At 37.9% G+C, this 24184-nt stretch overlaps 2 protein-coding genes across 7 annotated transcripts in view; one reads left to right on the top strand and one right to left on the bottom strand.

The window, feature by feature from the left end:
• The window catches only part of TRAK2 (trafficking kinesin protein 2), a 56314-nt gene extending 54246 nt beyond the window's left edge, over positions 1–2068 (bottom strand). Inside the window, exons 1-2 of the mRNA XM_074340039.2 lie at positions 1935–2068; positions 1005–1201 (exon numbers count right to left, since the gene is read on the bottom strand). The gene's annotated coding sequence lies outside the window, so the exon portion shown is untranslated. The remainder of the gene's footprint in view (positions 1–1004; positions 1202–1934) is intronic.
• Positions 195–23355, top strand: STRADB (STE20 related adaptor beta). 6 transcript variants are annotated; one of them, XM_019726803.3, is made up of 13 exons: positions 195–230; positions 646–777; positions 5364–5460; positions 9681–9761; positions 14222–14321; positions 17005–17126; positions 18001–18109; positions 18957–19080; positions 20318–20489; positions 20795–20899; positions 21052–21296; positions 21986–22028; positions 22522–23355. In XM_019726803.3, exons 3-13 carry the CDS (start codon positions 5449–5451, stop codon positions 22663–22665), a joined length of 1257 nt encoding a protein of 418 aa, XP_019582362.2. In that variant the 5' UTR covers positions 195–230; positions 646–777; positions 5364–5448; the 3' UTR covers positions 22666–23355. The 6 variants fall into 6 exon arrangements, with proteins under 6 accessions (XP_019582362.2, XP_019582361.2, XP_074196172.1 ...); XM_019726802.3 differs by lacking the exon at positions 195–230 and having other exon boundaries at positions 558–777; XM_074340071.2 differs by lacking the exon at positions 195–230 and having other exon boundaries at positions 632–759.
• The last annotated feature ends 829 nt before the right edge of the window (positions 23356–24184 follow it).

Genomic DNA, 24184 nt, shown 5'->3' on the forward strand with positions numbered 1-24184 from the left:
TTTCATAGTGTGCACTTGCTGAATGTCTGAGACTTGTTGAATATTACTTAATTTTAAAAATAGAAAGCTGGAAGAATGCTGAGATGATAAAGTGTCTTCATGCCTGCCCTTTCTCACCACCAAATGTCCTTCACAATTTGTTCTGAAATGTCACGTCAGTCACCACCAGTAACATGCTATTTGGAGATCACTGTGGCGCAGACATCCAATTCTACAGCAAAGATTTGAAGGTCGGGAAAAACTTACTGAAACAGATTTTTTTTAAAAATAGAAAAGTCCATTTCATTTTATTCCTACGGTCCACTCTAGCTTGATGAATTTCCAATGAAAAATTACTGGGTTTTGTTTTCTGTTTTATTTTTCCGGTGCAGAAACTGCAGGTTTAAATAAAAGGTTTGTGGGCAAGTAACTGAGTTCAGCACTATTATTATGACCCTGAAATCTTTTAAGTTTTCGAGAGATTATCTTTATGCTGGCACTAAAAATAAAATGGACGTCTGCCAATATCCATTATTTACGCTTGAGATTAAAGTCAACCATTTCTTTTAAAAGACGTGTGGTGTCTGGCTCAAATTCAATCGCAAGAAGAGCCCAATTCAACTCAAGAGCTCTTTCCAATACCGTCTCCTCCCGCTCACATGACAGATGGCGACCGCGGCTCAAGGTTTAACAGCCAAACACTAAAGCTGCTCATCGCTCAAGGATGGGGCTCTCAGTGGATACTGTCCTGCAGAAGATGAGATGCTGCCACCCTCAGAGGTAGTGTGAAACCCGGAGGCAAGAGCCTAGCGACCATCACTTCGCACTCACACTTGGGAAACAACCCACTTCCCACCGCGGGGCGGGGATCTGGCGAGGACCAAGACCTCCCGTACCCAGCCTTTGACTCCAGTGTCCGCGCGTGACCTCCGAGGACCGGGAGGAGTGCGGGGCAGGGAGGCTCCTGTGCCTTCAGGGGAAGTTGGCAAGGGCAAGTTAGGGTCGTACACAGGAAGGTTACTTACAAGAATGGCTCGGAGTCCTTCCTCCGCCCGCACTTCTCAGGGAGAAGCTTCTAAAGCGGCGGCAGCCTGAGAGCAGCAGCCGAACGGCCGCCGCCGCTTGTAACCTCCCGGGCGTGGCAGGGATGGGCGGGCGATTTCACATCATTACTCGGCGACTTCAGTTTTACAGCGACGCCGGGTCGATGGCAGTCCCCAAGCTATTGGGGAAAGGCAGAGGAGACCCACTTTCCCAGCAGCCTCCACGGCTCCAGCGCACGACCTGCTGGGAATTGTAGTTTCCTGTCGGCCCCGCCCCCTCACCCTCCGTAGTTGTTTAGTCTCTGCCCAGTCCCCACGATCAAAGGCCCCGCCCCCTAGCTGCCTGGCCCTGGGGTGAGAGGCGGGGCCGCGACCCTGGGGTCGGGGTGGGGCGAACCCATCCTGGCAGATTGCCTGGGACTGGGGCAGAGTTCCAGGCGGACTGTCCCGGTTCGGGTCGCGCCACCTTCCTGCGCCCCGCGGCCGGCGCTGGGAGCGGGCCTTGCGCGGTCGCCTTGCCTCTCGGCTGACCGGGCTCCCACGCCCGCCCAGGCCCCGCACCGCTGGCCCCCTGAGGAGAGTCGCTGGCGGTGATCGCCACCAGGGTAATGAGGGGAGTCCAGGTCCGGGAGGGAAAAATCTAGGGGCGAGTGGGGGGACAGGAGGGAGCGCGGCTCGGTCCGCGCACGCTGCTGGAAGCCCGAGGCTAGAACTCGCCGCTGGGTCTAGATCCCGGCCCGGCGTGGGTAGCGGCCCCTGCACCTCGCGCAGCTCCAGCTCTGCCCGGAGTCCCGGGCCGCGCGGTGCTGGAGGCACCTGCGTGCGGGGTAGGCGGTGCTCCCTGGGGTTGGCGGCGCCAGGTGCGCGGGGCCGGAGCTGCCCGCAGCGCTCTCTACCCCCAAACTCGCTCACCTTTGGCTGAGCTCACGAGTCGGGCAGTTTCCAAACCGAAGACACCCTCTAGCCCTGGCTGTGTGCCACCTTCTGCGAGTTCGCTACAAAGCCCCCCAGAGCAGGCCTAGGAAGGAACCTTTTACTGAAATAAATGCTCAAGCGTCGTTTGTTTTGTCTTCGGTATTTAAGTTCAGCGTTGTGTTTTTCCCGCGTGGGTTTGTTGTATGCAGTACCTTTCCCCTCAAAACTTGATCAGAATTTGTGACACAGCGCCTGCGTAACACAGCACACAGTAGGCGTTCAGTAAAACCTTTTTGAAAACATGAGTCACGATACTAAGTTTGGAAAATTCTACCGAATTGTGCGTCGCTATAATTTTTAAGATATTATGGGTTCCCAAGATCACTTTGAAAATTACAGTAATTTTAAAGCTCAGCAAAGAGAGTCAAATCAGGTTTCTTGCATTCCTTATAACAGTGAACTCTCTTGGATGCTTAAATCAACTCAAAACCCGAGTTCTGTAAATACCTACGCGCAGCCTCTGATCTTCACAAAAAGTGGCAACCTTTCAGATTAAAGCCCTCGGACGAACCATTCTATTATAGAACAAATTTAAATTATTTATAAAGCTTTATCCTAATTAGCTTTTTAGATACAAGTGTCAGGGACCATACTAATGTGCTCGTGTATACATTTAGAAATATGTCTCTGAAACATGAATTTTTAAAAACTATATTAATACCTAGTGAAAGAGCATGCAGAGAAAATTATGACAGCAAATCATCACCCGCCCCAACACACAACCCACCTCCCTGCCCCTTCCCTACTAAATGCAGCTGCTGCCTTGGTATCAGAATGTCTGTAAAATTATTTCTTAATAGTCTGGCATATCTCAAGCAAAAGCCTCTGGGATTAAGCCACACCATGGGGACAACCCCATTAGTACTAACAATTTCCATAGATTGTGCCTGTTTCTTCTGAGTTTTTCCAAAAAATAGGTAATGTAATAAAGTTTAGTTTTTTGGTTGTTGTTGTTGAAGAAAGAACTTACTAATACTAAGTGGGAAACGCAGGAATCAAAATCCTAATAACCAGAAAATTCAGTTAATCATGACCTCCCTAGTCATTCTGCTTGTGGGAAGGTAAGCGACAAGTGGTCAGGATTTACCTGCAGTGATCACCAGTGAGTGTCCCCAGTGCCCAGCATAGTGCTGGATCCATAGTAGCCATTCATTAAACAATTGTGGAACGAATACTTGGCAAACAGTACAATGACTTCCTACGTATACGTGGTTTCTTCCTTTGCTTGCGTATTTCCTTAGGATAGAATTACTGGAAGTGAGAATCTTACTGGGTCAAAAGGTATGAACATTTTCATGGTTATTGAAACATTGCCAAGTAGCTTTCCAAATGAGCTATATATACCATTTTGCACTGGGATAGTTGAGTGTACCTTTCAGGGCAGCCTCTCAAGCCCTGTATATTGATACAGTGTTTGGTGGTTATGAGTATTTTTGATGAAGTATCTCATTTGCTGTCAATCACCGTGTAAGGTGGGCAGGACAGGCATTACATTGCCTCTTTTGTAACAGCGAATTCCAGCACCTTAAATCAATGATAGTGAATGGCAGATGACAAAATAATCATACCCTTTCAGGTTCTTCTTTCTCCCATTTTCTATCTTTGGTTTGTAGTGAACATCCTGAATAAAGTTACTTTTTTCCTTAGCAATAAAATTGGGTATAATGTCGATGGTTTACAAAATTTTCCTTTTCTTTCTCATTTGGCTTTGATATTTGCAGATGCCTTGATCAAACTTGAGGACTTAATTAAAATGAAATAATGAAACACAATTTATATGAAAGAGAAGGTACTGATTAGGTGTAAGGAAACACCCAGGCACTAGCAAGTTTAGAACTTTGCTACCCTTTCTATTAGGAAAGATCTGGAAACTTTTCGTAGTGCTTTTGTAGCTCATTGAATTTGAAGAAGTTGCGATTTTAAATCCCTGAATGTTACAGAGTCTTCATAAACTACTGAGATTAATATTTTATGAGTGAAAGTGGACAGGGATTATTTTAATAATAATCTGCATATCTTTCATATCTGTCAATAAATTCCAAGAATAAAATTGAGAACTAAAAATCATAAGGTAAAAATATTAAACCTATAGAAAATAATACTTTCATGTGAAAACTGAAAAAAAATTCTCTTATTCTAAAACATATGGCAACAAGAAGATGTTATTAATTCCTAGTCTGTTATTAATCCTGATTCTTTCCAAGTTTGCTGATCAGGGACTCCAAATGATTTAATAGGTAATTAATCTGCTTAGGAAGCTTTGGAAGCTTCAAAGATTAGTTATAAGTGGAATTGTTGGAAATTCTTGGGGCATATTTGTAAGTGGCACCATTTATATCAAAAGTGGTTCCAACATTACTTTTCTGTATTGCTTTCACATTTGCTTCAGGTCCTTTAAAAAAGTAGTATAGGAAAAAATGTAGCACAGATATGGAAGGGAGAGATGCAGGTATAGTAAGCCTTTGAAAATATTCAGAACCTCCTTTTTTTTTCAATCAATTTAATTTATTATAATATTGGGATAAAAAACAAAAGCTTTATAATCAATTTAATAGGCACAGTAAAAATTTTTGAAAATTTCATTAAAATATTTCTTGGAAAAGTAGGAATTAGTAAGAACTTCCTCATTCTTTTTTTAAATTATTTTTTTCAGTTACAGTTGACATCCAATATTACTTTATATTAGTTTCATATGTACAGCATAGTGGTTAGACATTTATATAATTTATGCAGTGATCCCTCCAATTAGTCTAGTACCCACCTGGCACTATACATAGTTGTTGCAACATATAGTTGTTGACTGTATTCCCTATGCTGGACTTTACATCCCTGTGACTATTTTGTGACTACAAATTTGTACTTTCTAATCCCATCACCTTTACACACCCAGCTCCCCAACCCCCTCTCTTCTGGCAACCATCAGTTTGTTCTCTTTGAGTCTGTTTCTATTTTGTTTGTTTATTTTGTTCTTTAGATTCTACATATAAGTGAGATCACATGGTATTTGTCTTTGTCTGACTTATTTCACTTAGCATAATACTCTTTAGGTCCATCCATGTTGTCACAAATGGAAAGATTTCATTCTTTTTTATGGCTGAATAATATTCCATTGTTTATATGCACCACATCTTCTTTATCCAGTAGTGTCTTGATGGGTACTTGGGTTGCTTTCACTTCACTGTGTCTTTCTGTCAGATCCCAAATAGTGTTCAGTAAACAGAAATGCTCTTTAAAGATACTTTTGTAGGAATGTCTCCACTCCTTGTGTGGAATAGCTGCCTAAATATTGTGTGGGTTTATTATGGCAACTAGTTCTTCAAGGAACGTTTGTGTAAATTATTTTGCTTTTTTTTTTTTTTTTTGTAGGATAATTCTGCATCTTGAAGCTAAAGCAAAAATCTTCTCTGGAATAGATGGATTTTTGTCACTTTCTGTGAACTAAAGCGATTCAATGTCTCTTTTGGTAAGTTTTTGTTAATGTGGATCTAATTTTGTGCCATCAGAGTAGTTAGATATTAATACTATAACAAAAGGAATATTCGGATGGGATATTCTTAGGCTCTGAAATGTTAAGGAATTAGTTAAATTCTCATTGAGTTTTTATCTCTTCAAGAGTTTCTTCTATACTTTTGCAATATACTCATTATTCTGTTCCTTTGACCTACACCCACTTTTTCGCATACATACGCTGTATTTGGATATGCCTCTTTCATCCAGTTAGCTATGCCTTATCCTTTAAATCTTTAAAATTCTTTTTACAAATTTCCGTCTGACTAAAGGCAAGCAAAAAAGTAAGCCCCCCGGGGGACTTAACAGCACGACTAAAAACATTTGGATCGATGTATAATATGATGTATAGATACCAACTTGTTTTCTGTTTATATTAGATCCATGGTATCTGCTTTAGATCAAGTAGTTTTAGGACTTTCGTCGTGTCTTATGTAGAATACAATACAATACTTGAATATTTGAATTATTATATTAAAGCAGTGATCTTTTAAAAAGTGGTGCATCTGTATGATGATTTGTAGTTTACAAATACTTTCATATATTATATCTCTTTCAGTCTTCAAAATTGTGAGTGATTGGCAGAACAGGTGGTATAATCCTCACTGTGAGTTTGGCCCAAGATTGCAAAGAATTAGAGCCAGGGCTCAAACTCATATCTGCCAATCACCTTCACTTGCCAAGTCTGAGAAGCAAAACTATGAAGTTAGGAGACTATATTGTTAGTTATATAGAAAATACAGAATGTATTTACTTTATGTTTACAGTATAGCTTTTCTACTTAAAGGGGGAGCTTTATGTATCTGGAAAATACACTGAGGTGAAATACCTACCTCATTTTTGAAAGCAAGGATCAGCAAACTTTTTCTGTGAAGGACTAGATAGTATTTGTGTGTTATTTGGTCTCTGTTAAATTACTGTTCTGTTGTTGCAGTGTGAAAGCAGCCATAAGCAATATGTAGATGAATGTGTCTATGTTTCAGTAAAATCATATTCACTAAAAAAAAAGATGGTGAGTCAGGACCATAGTTTGTTGATCCCTGCTCTAAAGGATTGCTTAAGATTAACAGTTTTATATCAATTTGTGATTTGGATGAGATGTGAAAAGGCATTTGATAGATGAAGATTCTGAGATTCAGAGGGCTGTGTAGTAGCCCAGGGCATCCAAATTTTGAAAAAATGTTATCTTTATCTGTTATTCCATAATTATGGACTTTGTGAAAAATAATGGAGTATGATAATGGGTGATTTACATTCGTTCAATTTGTTAATAATTTTACTTTAAATGATATTCTTCCTGCAAGGATGAAATGTTTAGAATCCTTTGAACTAAGATATTCATGTTTTTCCCTAAATGAGATATTTGTACAACTGAGATAAAGTTGATATTTTTACTTATGAAAGATTTCTCCCCATTCAAGTCTTACCCTCTATTTGGAGCTAAGAAATGGTGATTTCAAAGGAGCAGCATAAGTAAAATATTTTCCTTTAGGTTCTCTACAGGGTGTTACTATTTTCCTTTGGCTTTTATGATAATGGATAAAAAAAGTTACATTCAAAAATATTTTGGTGGGAGCTTTCTTCTGGATGGTTTTAAATCATTACACTGCCTAAAAGAGATTAATATATAGATTTTTCGTGAGCTGTTATATTCACCAGCATCCAGTTGATTCAATGTGGATATAAAAAATGTTTTGAAGGATAAAATACGACTATTTCGTGATGTTTTATAACCTGGGCAGCTAGTAAACATGCTCACATTTCTTTTTTTGAGGGATCAGCAGAAATATTTTGCCTTACAATACTGGCTGTCTTTAACTGTCTTTGTATTTAAATGATTACACTTTCTTGCACTGTGAAAATTTTATGTAAAGATAATGAAATGGAAGTCTACCATATTAGTTTATAAAATGTTTTCTGTGTTTTTATAAACTGAAAACAGATCACACTCTTATTTTGAAAATAAATTAGTGTCAATTTAAATTTTAAAAAATATGCCCAATATGTCTTAAATTAATTTCTCTTCCATCAAAAAAAAGTGATGGGCATTTTTTAAAGAGAAAGACTCTTTTTATATGCTTGAATGTATTTTAATAGCTGTGTCAGAAGTCCCGCCCAAGACTACTTCTAGGTTTGGTGATTTGCTAGGAGGATTTGCAAAACTTAGCATATAGTCATATTCATAACTAAGATTTATTACAATAAAGGGATACAAAGCCAAATTGTCAAATGGAAAAGGTACGTGGAGTGAATTTCAGAGGAAACCAGGTACAAACTTCCAAGAAGCCTCTCCCGGTGAAGTCACATGGGTTGTGCTTATTAATTCCCCCAGAGCTGTGACAACATGCGTGAAGTATTTCTTACCAGGGAAGCTCATTAGAGACTTATTCTCAGGATTTTTATTAGCAATTTTTATCACCTTAAGAAACAAAAGTCATGTAGGCACCTTCTGCTAGCAGGTAACAAATTCCAGACTCCCAGGAAAAAAGCAGGTGTTCAGCATAAACCATAATTGTTTGCACAAATAGTTTAGGGAATAGTGGGAACTCTCCCAAAGTTTAAATTCCTAGATACCAGCCAAGGATCAAACTTGCAAGCAGGTCTTTTCTAAGAATAGCAGTTTTAGGCCTGCTATGTTAACTCTTTTCTGCACAATGATGTTACTGAATGTTGTGAAAAATTCAGGGTAAATGTTGCAACAAATGTATAAATACCAAATATATGATGGTTATTTTTAATCTGAGCAACAGTAATAAGTGTCTTCAAAAACTGTTAATGTAAAGTTTATTTACCCTAGACAAATCAATACAAACTTTGCAAAGCAAACGATTCTACAACTATCTTGATATTGTTAGCTTCTGTTCTTCAGGTGCAAGTTTTACATAAAACAGTGGGGCTGTACAGTGGTACTTCGGTTTTCTAATGTAATCCACAAGGTCTGAAATGTTCAAAAACAGCTGATAGCTAGGCCTCAGGATCTTGCACTCACCGGAAGCCATGTGACATGTTCGACTTCTGAGTCGTGTTCGAAAACCAAAGCATTTACTTCCTGGTTTACAGCGTTCATAAACCGAAGTGTTAGTCAATGGAGATGTTCGAAAACCGAGGTACCACTGTATATCAAATCATTGTGATAAAATTGATAAGGTATACAGACCATAGGAATTCAACTTAAAATAATCAGTAATTCAGGCTAACTGGGAAAATGATTTGTTTAATTAGTGAGACATTATGGCATATTTTAAAACAAAAGAAGTTTACTTTTAAGTAACTGACTACAAAGTGTTAATGGATGGACTTCTCTTAAAGACTCATTCGATATTAGTGCTTTAATGTTCATATAAAACTGAATGTTCATGAGATGCTTAAAAATTACTATAAAAATCTCTCATAAAATTTATTTATACTTTTGACATGCCCTTTCTTTCTAAATACCATAAGGCCAACTTCACCCTACTAATTAATGGTGAGATAAATCATATGTAGGGTTACATTTCTTTATTGGCAATATGTGGTAATAGGATCCTGGGTTAAAATGCAGGAAAATATAAATTGTGATAATGGAACTAAGTCTCTTAATTTGCTTTGAGTTGAAGTTAAAGATGTTTATCGTCCTAAGAAATAAAAGTGGTTCCAAATATACTCAATGTGTGGTTTTATGCAGATAAACATGGTTGCTACACATAAGGAAAAAAAAATCTGAGGATCAAAATAAAAATGATTATAATAAGTACAGCAGAATAATCTTTAGCTAAATATTAGGTTGGTGCAAAAGTAATTGCGATTTAAAAGGTTAAAAAATCATTGCAAAAACCGCAATTACTTTTGCACCAACCTAATATTTAGTAGAAAACTGCAAAGATGATGAAAGGGTAAAATGTTAACACTAGCTCTAAAAATTAATTGATATCATGACCTCCAAAGGAGAGGACAAGGATCGGGGATCGTGCCAAGTAGAATTATAGCAGATAGGAAATTTGTCTTCTGCACAGCCGGCTGCTTCTCTCGCATAGTGAGCGCCTCCATGGTATGGATCCTGGCTTTGATTCCAGGTTCCTCCATGCTACCCTTTCTCTGCTCCTCACCCTGGTCACCTGGACCTTTTTGGATCCACATACCACCTTGCTTAACTTGTGACTCATTTTTCACTTATTTAATGCATTTCTGAATTTCCAGGACTGTTTCTGCACTTCACGAACACAAGTTGAATCACTCAGACCTGAAAAACAGTCTGAATCCAGTATCCATCAATACTTGGTAAGGAAATGAATGAGTACAGTTAATACTCCCCCTTTACCGTCTGTAATGCCATTCACTCCTGTTTCCCTTATATCTCTTTTTCTTCACAGTGTCTTTTACTGTTTCTTCTTCCTCACTCCTTCTATTCTCCAGATGTCTATAATTCATCTCTTCTCTTCTGCCTGAATCAGCTTTTCCTGAGCAGTCTCACCGATTCCTATGTCTTCAGTGGCTCAGATTTCAGATTTTCCTTGAGCTACCTCAGGCCTCCCTTCAGGTCAGGACCCCAGCATCAAGCAGGACTGGTGATTCTCAATTTTTACCTGCAACCCTGAACTCTTCCTGGGCACTTGAGGTGTCTGTAGAATACCTTGGATTAGGGTTTTCAAAGCATCTCTATGCAGTTTGAGTAAAACCTTAGTCTTCTCTCAGACTTCACCAACCCATTGTATTTCCTGCTTTGGCTAATGAAAACACATGCACTAACTCATCCTAACCAGAGACTGTGGAGTTTATCCTCACATGGCCTTTACCTCCGCCCCCTCATCTAGTTATACACCAGGTCTTACGAATCTGTCTGAAATGCCCCTGAGTCCATCCCGTCCTGACCTGATCACTACTGCTACGCAAGCTTCATCATCTCTCAACCTACACTATTGCAGGTACACTCATTGCCTCTAGTTTCCTCGACACACACGGTAACCTCCTCTCACCACTCAGATCAGTATTCAACACTGTTACTAACAAAGGCCTGCTTGTGTCGCTTTCTAGCTTTAAAACTTTCATTGTTTTCCGAAAACCTATGGGTAAAGCCTAAATGTGTGTGCACGATCATGCCTGCGTGTGTGTGTGTCTATATAGGAAGTTTATTGGGAAATTGTCTCTAGACCAAGACCTGTGAAGGGTGAGGGAGGCAGAGTTGACTATAACCAGGAAATCTGAAAGAGGCCTCCGCCAGTCCAATGAGCATCTCTGGAGCTGGCATGTCTCTACCTGATTTTCCTAGTTGTCCACAGGCTCCAGGCATTGCTACTCCTGTATCCACCAGTCTTGGACACAGGCTGCTCCTGGGGAAGTGGTGTAACCCTGGGCGGATGGCTTTTTCTGAAGAGGGCAGTTCCCTCTATAAGACTCAGTTGTTCTGGTATTTGGGGCGATTAGTGCCTCCATTCTGACAGGAAATCCGGCTGTGCACCATAGTATCCCCCAGAGGGAGACTCAGGACAGGAGATATTATTGAGTGTCTTAGGATAATCATAGAGGTTTTCCAGGTAGGTGAAGGGGAATACACTTCTTAGCGTGGTATCAGGACTCTTAGTGGTGTGGAATATGTCTGATAATTTTGAGTTTTAGTTCTTGCTATTGAGTCTTAGCACGTAGTCATCTTCCTGCTTAAAATACCCTTCTTCCTTTTCTGCCTCTAAAATCTTTCCTCATTCATAGAGTTGGCTCAAATATCACATTTCTGAAGTCTTTTCTCTTTCCCCTTTTCCCCCTTATGTTCCTACATATCCTAGACATTTGCATAAAATGGCATTTACTGTATTATAATGAGTGGTGTATACGAGTATGTCTCTCCAACTATAACATGATCCCAATAAAATAGGCTTTCTGCCTTTTTCATCTTTATCTCCTCTGGGCAATGCCTGATGTAAAGAATATTTAAAGAAACATGCTTGGGAAAAAATATTTATCTGTGGTCTCCCCCCGCCACCTTAATCCCTATTTTATACTGGAATTCTTACTACAGAAACAGAACCTGCTTTGCAAATGGCTTATTTCCTACAAAATAAGGGAATCCCATTTAATAATGTTTATAAATTTATCCTGATCTTATCTTCAGTTGCCTTCATTTGTATCATTTTACTTCTTAGTCAATACTCTAAATTCTTCTAGTTACCTCCCCTTTTGTATAATAGGATGTAATGTCTAATCCTAGTTTTCATTCAAATTGAGGTAGTGTTCAGAGAGTAAAGTGTTATCTCCTTGCTTTGCCAAGAAAGAGGCCTAGAACTCCAGAAACTTGCATGGGCACTGCTTTTTTTTGGTATCGTGCTAAAATACACATAACATAAAATCTACCATTTTAACCATTCTTAAGTGTACAGTTCAGTGGTATCAAATACATTCATAATATTGTGTAACTATCACTGCTATCTATCTTCATAACTCTTTTCATCTTGTAAAACTGTAATTTTGTACCCATTATATAATGTCCTATTCCCTCTCCCTTACCATCCCCTGGCAACCACCATTCTACTTTCTATGATCTTGACCACTCTTAGTATCTAATATAAGTGGAATCATACTGTATTTGTTTTTTTGTGACTGAGTTATTTCACTTAGCATAATGTTCTCAAGGTTCATTGTGTTGCAGCATGTTGCAGAATTTCCTTACTTTTTAAGGCTGAATATTTCATTGTATGTATATACCACATTTTGCTTATTCATCCATTGATGAATGGTTGGTTGCTTCCATATTGTAGCTATTGTGAATAATACTTCTATGAACATGGATGTACAAATATTTCTTTAAGACCCTGATTTTTTGCTTTCTAATTCTCTAACTAGTCATCAAATCAAAAAGAGAAGTTAGGTTAGTTGGGATGATTTACTCTTAGTAAACCTATGCTGTCTTCTTGCTTTGTTCTTATGTGTCCATAAGTCATCTATTGAGTAATTTGATATCAGACTTTACTGGGCAACTGCATCAAGTTGGCCCCTTGTAGTTTTCTCCCTGTTTTGAAAATTGGGTCAGTGTTTGACTATTTCTTTTTTCTAATTTTTAAACTTTTTTATTAGTTTCAGGTGTACAAAGCAATGTAATAGTTAGACATTTAAACCCCTCATAAAGTGATAACCCACCCCCAAGCTACTCCTCCTCTGACATCGTATAAAACTGTTCCAATGCCATTGACTGTCTTCCCTATGCTGTACTCCACAGCCTGTGACTATATATACCTGCATATTTACAGTCGACGTTCAATATTATTCTACTTCAGCTTCAGGTCTATAGCGCATTTGTCAGACATCTACACAGTCTATGACGTGATCCCCCTGATAAGTCCAGTGCCCGTCTGGCACCTTACCTGATCTTTACAACATTGTTGATTGTATTCCCCCTACTGTATTAACTACCAATTTGTATTTCTTAATACCTTCACCTTTTTCACCCTGACCCTGACCCCATTCCCATCTGTCACCCTGATCGATCTAGTACCTATCTGGCACCACGCCTAGTTATTACAATATTGTTGACTATATTCCTTATGCTATACCCTACATCCCCATGACAACTGTGTAACACCCAATTTGTTCTTCTTAGTCCCTTCCCCTTATGTGTGTTCTTTACATCTGAGTTTATTTGAAGACTACCTGTTCCAAAGAAATTAAATTCATTTAGATTTCTCTTTTTTCTTCTTCATTGGGATTATTTCCAATTGTATAGTAGAATTTCTTTTTACAGTCTTTCATCTTGCTTGAAAAATATTCACCTCTATTCATCTTTAGCCACGAGCTTGTAATTTTTTCTGCTCTCTTATAAGTTTAGGGAACATATAGAATCTAGGATGTAAAAAGTAGTGAGCACAATTCCTAATTCATAGTAATGTCATCCTAACGCTCATTTTTTTTTTCCTCTCTGTCCTGAAAGTAGTAATAAAATTCCTGCCGCCTGCTGGTGCCTGTGGGCTCCTAAGTGTCTACGGATGCTGGTGTCCTTTGGGAAATCCTCCTGGCTGTCATATGACACCAAGTGGTGTCAGCGTCTTCTTTCTCCTCTGTGCGTCTTATTTCACTGCTACTCAGATTGGTGCAAACCTAGGACTCTGACTCCAAAGCACATTGTGAGACGCCCATATCAGTACGTGGTCATTTGCTCAGGAGGTCTGTAACCTGTTCTCCCATCTTTTGATGTTTATTTTTCTTTCTGACCTCCCTTCTGGTTTATTTCATCTTGTGAAAAACTTCTTCAGAAATTTTAATAGATTGCAGTATGGAAATTGTTCCTTAACTGTTAACATCTCCACGTGCTGCGCAGGTGCCTCCATGCGTAATGGATGTAACTGGTGACCACTTGAAGTGAGAGCGCAAGAATGGAATACTTCCGCAGATCTCTGCATCTCTCCCCTTGATGGATTTATTAGATGCCCTGAAGAATTAATTAACAGCTATTCTTAGCAACTGCTAAAAAACCTTACTGGAAATTATTCTTTGCTCCCCGTAAATATGTTTTTCCTGTCCTTTCTTCCTTTAGCTTCCTTTATCAGGTTGATAGCTTTCTGACTAATACCAATTATTAGCAATTGTATACTCTTCTTAGACCTTAAAAATATCGTAAGCTACCTTTCAGTGCCTTCTTGATAAGCACTTGTGTGTTTGAAAATATAATACCTGTATTTTACTGGGGTAGGAGACCAAATTGGGGGGGCCAAAGAAGTTTATACCTGTAATATTTTCATCTTTTTAAAACAATGCAGGTCGATGAGCCCTCCTTTTCCTGGTTGCCTCCATCTACTAAAGCCAGGGAAGTGTTCTGTTCCACCAACGTTTCTCACTATGAACTCCAAGTGGAAATAGGTAATAATCCTTGATTTCACCTAATTGACCCTTCATTGTTAGAAATGAAATTGATGACAAAAAGAACTTTTCAGTCATAGTCCTTCAACCAAATACTTTCTTTTACTTAACAATTTACCTAAAATCCTTTATCAGTTAAGTTTGGAATAGGGTGGGTTATTGTTTATAGTCTTATACATGTGAAACATTTGCTCTGAATATTCAGAAATATCTGTTAAGCACTCACAGGTACTGTGTTAGGTGCTGGGGATATAAAGCCACGTGAAACACTTGAGTTCACATTCTCTCTTGGAAGGTGAGCAAGTAAGACAGCTTTGTTTTATGCACTAGAGGGTGTTACAATAGAGATGTGCTAAGTGTTATGGGAACAGAGAAGATGGAACATCCAGCTATCCGTCTGGGAGTCAGGAAAGATGGCCAAAAGGAGCGGGATCCTGAAGCATGAGGACAGGTTTGCTGAATGTTCTAGTCAGGGTGTTTGTTACAAACAACAGAAAAAAATCCTGATTAACTTAAGCAAAAGAGGAATTTTTTGAATAATATTGCTAACTCACAGAATTATTGGCTAGAGAAATAAATAGGCCTGAAAGAAGCCAAGGGAAGCTATGTTAGTAGAATCACAGCCAGGGCCATGGCATAGCAGCAGCCTAGCTGGGTACTTACATCACCAGACATTGGACCCCAGACCGCGCATTCTGACTGCCCCGCTTCTTAATGTCACTCACTGTATCCTCCACTTAACCAAGCGTAGCTCATTGACCCTCCCCTGCCAGGGTCAAGGAGTCAAAGAGAAAATAAGCATCTGACCTGTTCTAAAATAGCACTGGTGGAAATGCCCTAAAATTGGAAAGGAGGTTCAGATGATGTCACTTCAAAAAAGGTAAAAATTTACTTCAGCAGATGAATGAGGAAGGATGGTTAGAAAGGGACTACCACATAGTTGCCTAGAAGTGGGGACAAGGGGAGAGTAGGCAGTGGTAGTAGGAGATACATCTGAAAAGGCAGGTGTGGAGCACATTATGAAAGACTTCCCATTTGACAGATAAGGATACGGAGGCTCTGAGAATTTGAGTGACATGATCTGAAAGTAAATCTTTCTGGCCACACGGTCTAAGCTCTCAACTGCTGCACTATAGTACCTTTCTATTGCTAAACTGCTGAATTTAGAAGGACAATTGGCAGCAGTTCCAGGCTGGAGGATGTAGTAGATCAGTGATTTACAACTGGAAGTATCATCCTTGTCACCTGAGTCTTTTTAAAAATTGCAATGCCTATATCCCATCACAGGCCTACTGAATCAAAATGTCTGGCGAAGGGGAGTGAGGCACTGGCTTCTGAGGCAGTTTCCTCAGTCATCTGGATGCAGAATGCAGGGCATAGTGAGGAAGTCACTGCATCTATCCCGAGAAGGAGGACAGAACTTGAGCTAAGGCAAGGCAACCTTGAGCTAAGACAACCTTCTTATAAGGTTAAGCATACATGACCCAGCAAATCCCACTCGCATAGTGAGGAAGTCACTGCATCTATCCCGAGAAGGAGGACAGAACTTGAGCTAAGGCAAGGCAACCTTGAGCTAAGACAACCTTCTTATAAGGTTAAGCATACATGACCCAGCAAATCCCACTCGCATAGTGAGGAAGTCACTGCATCTATCCCGAGAAGGAGGACAGAACTTGAGCTAAGGCAGTGATGCTGGCACTAAGGGGATGAATTTGAGATTAACGTCTTCAAAGATAAAAATGGCAGAATTTGGTGACTGTGGAAAGGGAGGGAACTTAATCAGGTGCCTATTAATAGGGGCCACTCTAGGTGTTTCAAATTGTAAAAACTGATGCCAAATGCTGGTGAATATATCAAGCAACTGCAGCTCTTACACATTGCTTGTGGGAACACAGAATGCTTTAGCTGCTTTCAAAACAGTTTGGCAACTTCTTATAAGGTTAAGCATACATGACCCAGCAAATTCCACTCACAGGTATTTGCCAAAGAGAAATGAAAACATGTCTGCTTAAAAAAATGTTTTTGACAGCTTTATAGTCTCCAAAAATTGAAAACAACCCAAATTATCAATTTATGAATAAATTGTTGTATTTCCATGGGATGAATTATTACTCAGCAATTAAAAAGAAACTAACTACTGAACCATACCACAACACAGATGAATCTCGATGGCATTATGCTAAGTGAAAGACACAAAAGACTACATTCTTTATGATACCATTTATATCATTGATTGCCAAGGACTGGGATTGGGTGGAGGAGATTGCTGAATAGCTCTCCATTGTTTGCCTATGTCACATGTTGTTTATCAACTCACAATTTTAGCCATTGTAATAGGTATATAACGGTGTATTGGTGTGGTTTTAATTTGTATTTATCTTGAGCATCTTTTCATGTGCTTATTGGCCATTCCTATATCTTCTTTTATGGATTGCCTATTTAATCTTCTGCCTATTTTTTAATTGAGTTTTTTGTTGTCTTATTATAGAGTTGTAAGAGTTATTTTTATACTCTGGATGTAAATCTTGTCAGTTATAAATATTATTAATACTTTTAATCAATGGCTTGCCTTTTCATTTTCTTAACAGTATTTTCTTGAAGAAAATTTTTAATATTGATGAAGTACAAATTATCAATTTTTTTCCTCTTTGGTTGCTAACATAAGTTTTATGTCTGATTATAGGAAGAGGATTTGACAATTTGACTTCTGTCCATCTTGCACGGCATACTCCGACAGGAACACTGGTGACTATAAAAATTACAAATCTGGAAAACTGCACTGAAGAACGCCTGAAAGCTTTACAGGTAACAAGATGAAAAAAAACAAAAACATTTAACGTACTGTCTATCTAAGGAGATTATCTGAGGAGATTACATTTGTAAGAATTTATTTCCCCAAATTAATAGTCCCTTCTATTAGAGAAAGGTAGATTTCTTCTAATAAACATGCTATTACAGAATTGGAAAGAATACTTGGAAGCCAGATCCATGGATGAACAAATATATTCAAACTCTGTAACTACTGTAAATTCCTTCAAACGAGTATCATATTTGAAATACCCCTAGTCAGTCCAATCACAAATAGTCATATAGGGACATATAAAAAACAAAAGCAGTTTCCTTTTCATCCAGTTAAGTAAAATTAACTTCTGAATTGATAAATCTTAACAGAATTACATTTTAGGAATATTATAATACCATTTTCATTCACTAATCATTTTTGATATAAAGAGGGAAAGTATATTGCACAGAAAAAAAGAGTGGAAGAAATTCTACCAAACTGTTAATAGTGGTTCTCTCTGTGGTGTAGGGTTAGTGGGGACTTTCACCTTCATATTTTGATGTCTTTTTAAATGTTTCAATACTAACAACATAGTATAGTTAAGAAGAGTATGACCTCTGGCGTCAGACAGTTACGTTCACATCCCACTTTCACTGCTTTTATTAATGGTGTGCTCTTGGACAAGTTTTCTAACTTATTTCTAAGTGTCCTCTTCTGTAAAATGGGAATTGTAATATCATATACTTCATATAGTGGTTGTGAGATTTAAAGAGATGATAGCACTAAGAACAGTGCTTTGTAATAATAAGTTCCACTGTTAGCTGCCACTGTTGCTATCTTCATCATAAGGAAAAAAAGTAGTTTTTAAATGTCTTGTCTCTTATATGTCTATCCTAGAAAGCAGTGATTCTATCCCACTTTTTCCGGCACCCCAATATTACAACGTATTGGACTGTTTTCACTGTTGGCAGCTGGCTTTGGGTTATTTCTCCATTTATGGCCTATGGTAAGAAAACTCGTTCAGGTAAAATAACTCATAGTTTAGCCTGGATGCTATAATTGTAAGGATGAGTAGGATCTTAGATTTATGATTCACAGCTTTTAATTTATAAATCTGATGGCCAATTCCAGATTTCATGATATATTTTTATATCTGGTTCATGTTGAATTTTAGTCTTCAGCAAAAAATAGAATGGGTCTGATGACCAGTGAACCACCACTGCTTCTCCAAGAAGCCCATGTCTGTGAACAAGCTGTCTTTTCCCTTCAGTTTCCTTCCTCTCTCTCAATGGAGAGCTACCATTATTCTTCAAGCAGAAGTATTTTCCACGTGTGCACACCATCCCTGCCCGTTTCTCCATATTGTAAACTTATTTCACTTCATTGTAAACATATGTGTGTACCTGTCTCCTTCACTGGATTTGAGCTTCTTGAGGGCAGGCTCATGTATGTATTTTTCATTTTGGGGCACCCCAGGTGGTCGTATAGTACGTAGCAAAAAGTAGTGCTCGGTAAGTGTATTGAATAAATAAATGAATGGATTCTAGAACTTTGATTTTTAGGACAGCTTTTGTGATTTTTCTCTGGATCTAAAACATAAACACACAGTTTATGTATTTTTTTAAGCAATATTGAGAATTGTTAATTCTCTTTTAGAATCTCTAGAGTGTCATTAGAAAATTCTGAAGGAAAATTACCTTTGCATAGGAAAGTGATTAGACTAAAATGTAACGTTGTGTGTGTGTGTGTGTGTGTGTGTGTGTGTGTGTTTATGGTTGAAAAGAAAATTTAAAACATAGCTAGAAGGAAATCACTTTCAATGTTCATTTAAAGATTTCAGGGGTTTCTTTCAGGTTCAGCAAGTCAACTCTTGAAGACTTACTTTCCTGAAGGAATGAGTGAAACTTTAATAAGGAACCTTCTCTTTGGAGCAGTGAGAGGGTTGAACTATCTGCACCAAAATGGCTGTATTCACAGGTATTTACTTACTTGTATTTTGCAAAATGAAAGAATTTTAGTGGAAGAAATCTTTTAGAGAGCTTTTAGGAGGGAGCACTTGACTGTTAGAAAGGAGGAATAGGAAATTTGTAAATAAAAATTGAGGGAGGAAGAGGCCAATAGATATGCTTACATTTTGTGTTCATTCACCAAAATGTTCAGACCACCTTCTCTGTGCCAAGTGCTGTGCTCAGTACTGGGGTGGAGTGCGTGTCCTCATGGAGCTCAAGTCTCAATCTAATGAGGGATAAAAGCTGTAGGGTGTGAGACTCTAATTAGCTCTTTTTTTTTTTTTCTTAAATAAAGAGCTTCTTTATCTGCTGTTCAGCTTTATGTCATAGTTACATCATGTACAAATTGTAACTAAACCTTTCTTTGATTTCTTAAATATTTTGTAGCACCTTTAGATCATTATACTAAATATCAATTCTCTTGTTACCAAACTATAGATGCAGAAGTAATTGGCTATATGGTAAAAAATAGTGCTGTTCTAAGATATATTGAGACTTTGTTTTTCTTTTTAAGTTACTTTTAAATAAGCTTGCTTTCTTATTGTTTGTTTCAACCTCCTTAATGCTTTTTTTCTTACTATTTGTTGTTTTTTTTTAGCAGCGTTCTGGTTACCTGAGAATTTCTAATACACTGTATTCTAATTACTCAAGGTTTTATTACACTTTGCCAGACTATTGGCCATCCTATTCTATTAGTCTATTAGGAATTCTGTTAGTTTCCAAATTCAGTGTTTTGGATGAAAAACAAGACTCCTTTATTTGAAAAAGGAAATTTTTATGTAAGACCTATTTTTATAAATTATGTTAACACCACAAGAGGCTGTCTTTTATTGGATAATATTGCATTTAACTTTAAATTATAACTTATGCTTTAAATATTATTTGATTTTTTAGACTTCTCCTTGAGTGTTTTGCAATAGCATCCTAAAATAGTGAAATTAATTTGATTCCATTCCAAGTTTGAAAAAAATATTATCACTTGCAAACATGTAGCTGTCAGTTATATCTTCCCTTGTTCTAATGCTATAATAGCTGAAAGGATTCCATATTCCTTGAACATTTCCTACATGTCTATAGCAGTGTGCTGCTATTTTATAAAGAGTATTTAATTTCCAAGAGAATACATGGATTTGTTCTGACCAGATTTTTATTCTTTCTTCGTTGGCCAATTTCCTAGTATTTAGGATTGTTTCTTTCTGTTCTAGGAGTTTTAAAGCCAGCCATATCCTCATTTCTGGTGATGGCCTAGTGACCCTCTCTGGCCTGTCCCATCTGCATAGTTTGGTTAAGCACGGACAGAGGCATAGGGCTGTGTATGATTTCCCACAGTTCAGCACGTCAGTGCAGCCGTGGCTGAGTCCAGAACTACTGAGACAGGTCAGGTGTGGCCGTTGCATTGGGTTGTCTGTACGTCTCGAGTGTCTTCTGAGCTTGACTAAAGGACAGTTGTGACCTTATATTTGGATTGGTGAATAGTCTACTACCACAAGGCTTTTTTTCCCCTCTTTCTTGTCAAAATTATTGTTAGGAATTTAAAAATGTATATGATATATTAAATTATAGTTTGATTTCTCATTCATGAATTTTTTCCATTATTGTTCACCATCCTTTATCAAAAAAGCACATGTGTATAACGTTTTAAGTTATTTACACTAAAGGACTTCAAATTAATTATTCTACAGGATTTACATGGATATAATGTAAAGTCAGATATTTACAGTGTTGGGATTACAGCATGTGAATTGGCCAGTGGGCAGGTACCTTTCCAAGACATGCACAGGACTCAGGTAAATGCTACTAAAATCCCTGAACTCCTTTCATATGATCCCATGTAGTCTAGTTAATGTGTCAAACAGCTTTGCTGTAGACTCTTGGGATAGTTATTGTTGTTTTACTATTTTGCCTGCAAAGTGGTGAAGAAAATTTTTCTTTCTTTCAGATGCTGTTGCAGAAACTGAAAGGCCCTCCTTATAGCCCATTGGATATCAGTATTTTCCCTCAGTCAGAATCCAGAATGAAGAATTCCCGATCAGGTGTAGACTCTGGGATTGGAGAAAGCGTACTTGTCTCCAGTGGAACTCGCACAGTAAATAGTGACAGATTGCAAACACCGTCCTCAAAAACTTTCTCTCCTGCCTTCTTTAGCTTAATACAGCTCTGTTTGCAACAAGATCCTGAAAAAAGGTACTATGGTTCACTTCTAAAGAACATAACACATGTGTTTTATGTCTTACAGAAGCTTTGTGATAGTTTCTTCCCACCAAATTAAAATCTTTTAATAAAAAAATTAGAGTCTAATCCAGACAATATCATTGCTAAGAACAAGTAGAGGCTATAAGCAAAAGGGAAGAATACTGGGTTCAAGGTCAGCAGACTTGGGCTCTAGTCTTAGCTATTTCATTTCCTAACCAAGTCACCTTGTAAAGGTCAGTTAATCTTTTTGGACATTAATAACTGCATTTATGTTAGGACAATTTAGCAACTTCCAAGCAGTACAAAAATGTTGGTTACCGCTATTATAATTATATAAATTATCATGGATAATGTATATTAGCATTAGTATTTTGGAAATAAGGTATATGTCTTATCTATTTTTAGCCCCTTAATGCGTAGTGTAAGCTCCTTATAATTAGTAAGTGCCCAATAAATGTTGAGTTATGGACTAATTAAAGGATATCATTAGAATTAATTCTTCCCATTAATCAAGGATAAGGCTAAGAATCAGGCTTCCTTGACATATGTTATTTTTCCTTTTAATTTTTTAGTATTGGGTTTTATAGCTCTAAACCTAATTTCTAATATATTTTTACACCTAAACATCTACATTCTAATATGAGGTCCTTCTTTTATATAACTTTAAAACAATTTTTCAGGCCATCAGCAAGCAGTTTATTGTCCCATGTTTTCTTCAAACAGGTGAGCTGATCTATCTTCTGTTGTCTAGATGTTTTTAAATACTATTAAAAAGTCACTTCGTTTTGTTGCCTTAATGGGACAGTTTGGTTGCCAAGGTTCTTAATAATAATTTTCTTACAAAACAAAACTTTTTTGGTAGTTCAGTTATAGACTTCTAAAATATGTCCATTCTGCAAAACAAAATGAGTATAAACCAATGGAATATTATCATATGTTACTACAGCCTCAGTTTATATTTTGATTTAGAGACATTTTAGTTTTCTGCATTGGCTAGAAGTGATTTAAAGGAAAAGTAATTCTGATAAAATTCAGTTTTTTTGGCTGTCACTTCTTCCTGTTTTCATATGACCAGAATCAAAGGCATTTTTAGTGAAAATACCTAAAAATAATTTTACACACCTTTGTGATTCTTTTTTAAAAAGTTATTTATTGCTAACAAAACTAATGTATTGAATTTATGTATCAACAGCCTTATTTTGAGTTTCTTTAACAGGTGAAAGAAGAAAGCCAGGATTCAATACTCTCACTGTTGCCTCCTGCTTATCACAAGCCATCAGTAGCACTGCCTCCAGCATCACCTTGGACTGAGCCAGAATGTGATTTTCCTGATGAAAAAGACTCAAACTGGGAATTCTAGGGCTGCCAAATCCTTTTATGTCCTATATACTTGACACTTTCTCCCTGCTGCTTTTTCTTCTGTATTGCTAGGTACAAATACTAGAATTATACTTGAAAATACAGTTGCACTGGAGAATTTATCATTTAAAACCACTCTGTTCAAAGGAGCATGAGTTTACAGCCCCTTTGGTTAGCTCAGAGTGCTATTACAACTCCAGGGGAACTTTAGAGTTATTAATCTAGCCACATTTAGTGTACTCTATTCTCACATTTTCCCCCCAAAACTGTGATTAACTCCTCTTCTTGATCTCTCAATATTAATTTTTGAGCCAATTAACTTTTTCAGCATTTTGTTGCCCTCAGGGGAATGAGCCCTCAAAGGACAGTGCTTCCAAGTACACTTTTTACTTCCAGATTCTCTAGCCCTTTTGATCAGCTCTTGTTAAACCAACAGGCTAGTTTATCTTGGCATCAAACCCTTTTTTGGTAGCAGGGAAAATGTTTATGATTTGCCATTTTCTTCTGTTAATATTTACAGTAACATCAAACTGAGCCTCACTCACATTAAATGATTCACTTGAAATATGTAGAGAAGTTGTGATTTTTTTTTTTTTAAGGGCTAGTTAAAGTAACACTTTTCTACTTATGTAAATTAAAGATCCTAAATTCATGCACCCTGTGGGAGCTCAATAAAGATTTATTGAATTGAGTTTATGCTTTTTTTTATTTGTGCGGTTTGACAAAGCTAAAATACAGATTCTAATTTACTTTTTGCCAAGGAAAGCTGTTTTGACAAAAAGATTTGTTTACATAACCTATTGAATTGGGGGCATCCTGGTATTTGATTCAGTGGAATCAGAACCGGTTCTGGCCCTTTATATGATTATGAGGTGTGACAATTAAGTTCGCGAACTTGTTGCAAGATGTTGCTAACTTTCTTTGATATCAGAGGGATTATTCATTATGAATTTGTACCAACTGGACAAACCGTTAAGTAAGTTTACTATTTGGAAGTGCTGAAAAGGCTGCATGAAAATGTTAGATGACCTGAAATTTTCACCAACAATTCATGGCTCTTGCGTCACCACAATGCACCAGCTCACACGGCACTGTCTGTGAGGGAGTTTTTAGCCAGTAAACAACTGCATTGGAACACCCTCCCTACTCCCCTGATCTGGCTCCCAATGACTTCTTTCTTTACCCGAAGATAAAGGAAACACTGAAAGGAAGACATTTTTATAACATTCAGGACATCAAGGGTAATGCAATGACAACTCTAATGGCCATTCCAGAAAAGAATTCCAAAATTGCTTTGAAGGGTGGATTAGGCGCTGGTGTCGGTGCATAGCTTCCCAAGGGGAGTACTTCGAAGGTGACTCTAGTGATACTCAGCAATGTGGTATGGAGCACTTTTTCTAGGGTGAGTTCATGAACTTAATTGTCTGAACTTGTATTCTTTGTTTCTGTAGGTAATACAACATGTAAGGACATAGAGATCTTAATTCATGTTATCACCTTATTAGCAGAAGAAATGCTGT

The sequence above is a fragment of the Rhinolophus sinicus genome, chromosome 17, assembly GCF_057876585.1.
Source record: "Rhinolophus sinicus isolate RSI-liver-muscle chromosome 17, RSI-T2T, whole genome shotgun sequence".
Lineage (NCBI taxonomy): Eukaryota > Metazoa > Chordata > Mammalia > Chiroptera > Rhinolophidae > Rhinolophus > Rhinolophus sinicus.

Coding starts and splice junctions, on each gene's coding strand:
- STRADB (XM_019726803.3), top strand. Junction 18,110..18,956: donor TTCTCCATTTATGGCCTATG/GTAAGAAAACTC, acceptor GGTTTCTTTCAG/GTTCAGCAAGTCAACTCTTG. Junction 20,900..21,051: donor AAGACATGCACAGGACTCAG/GTAAATGCTACT, acceptor TCTTTCTTTCAG/ATGCTGTTGCAGAAACTGAA.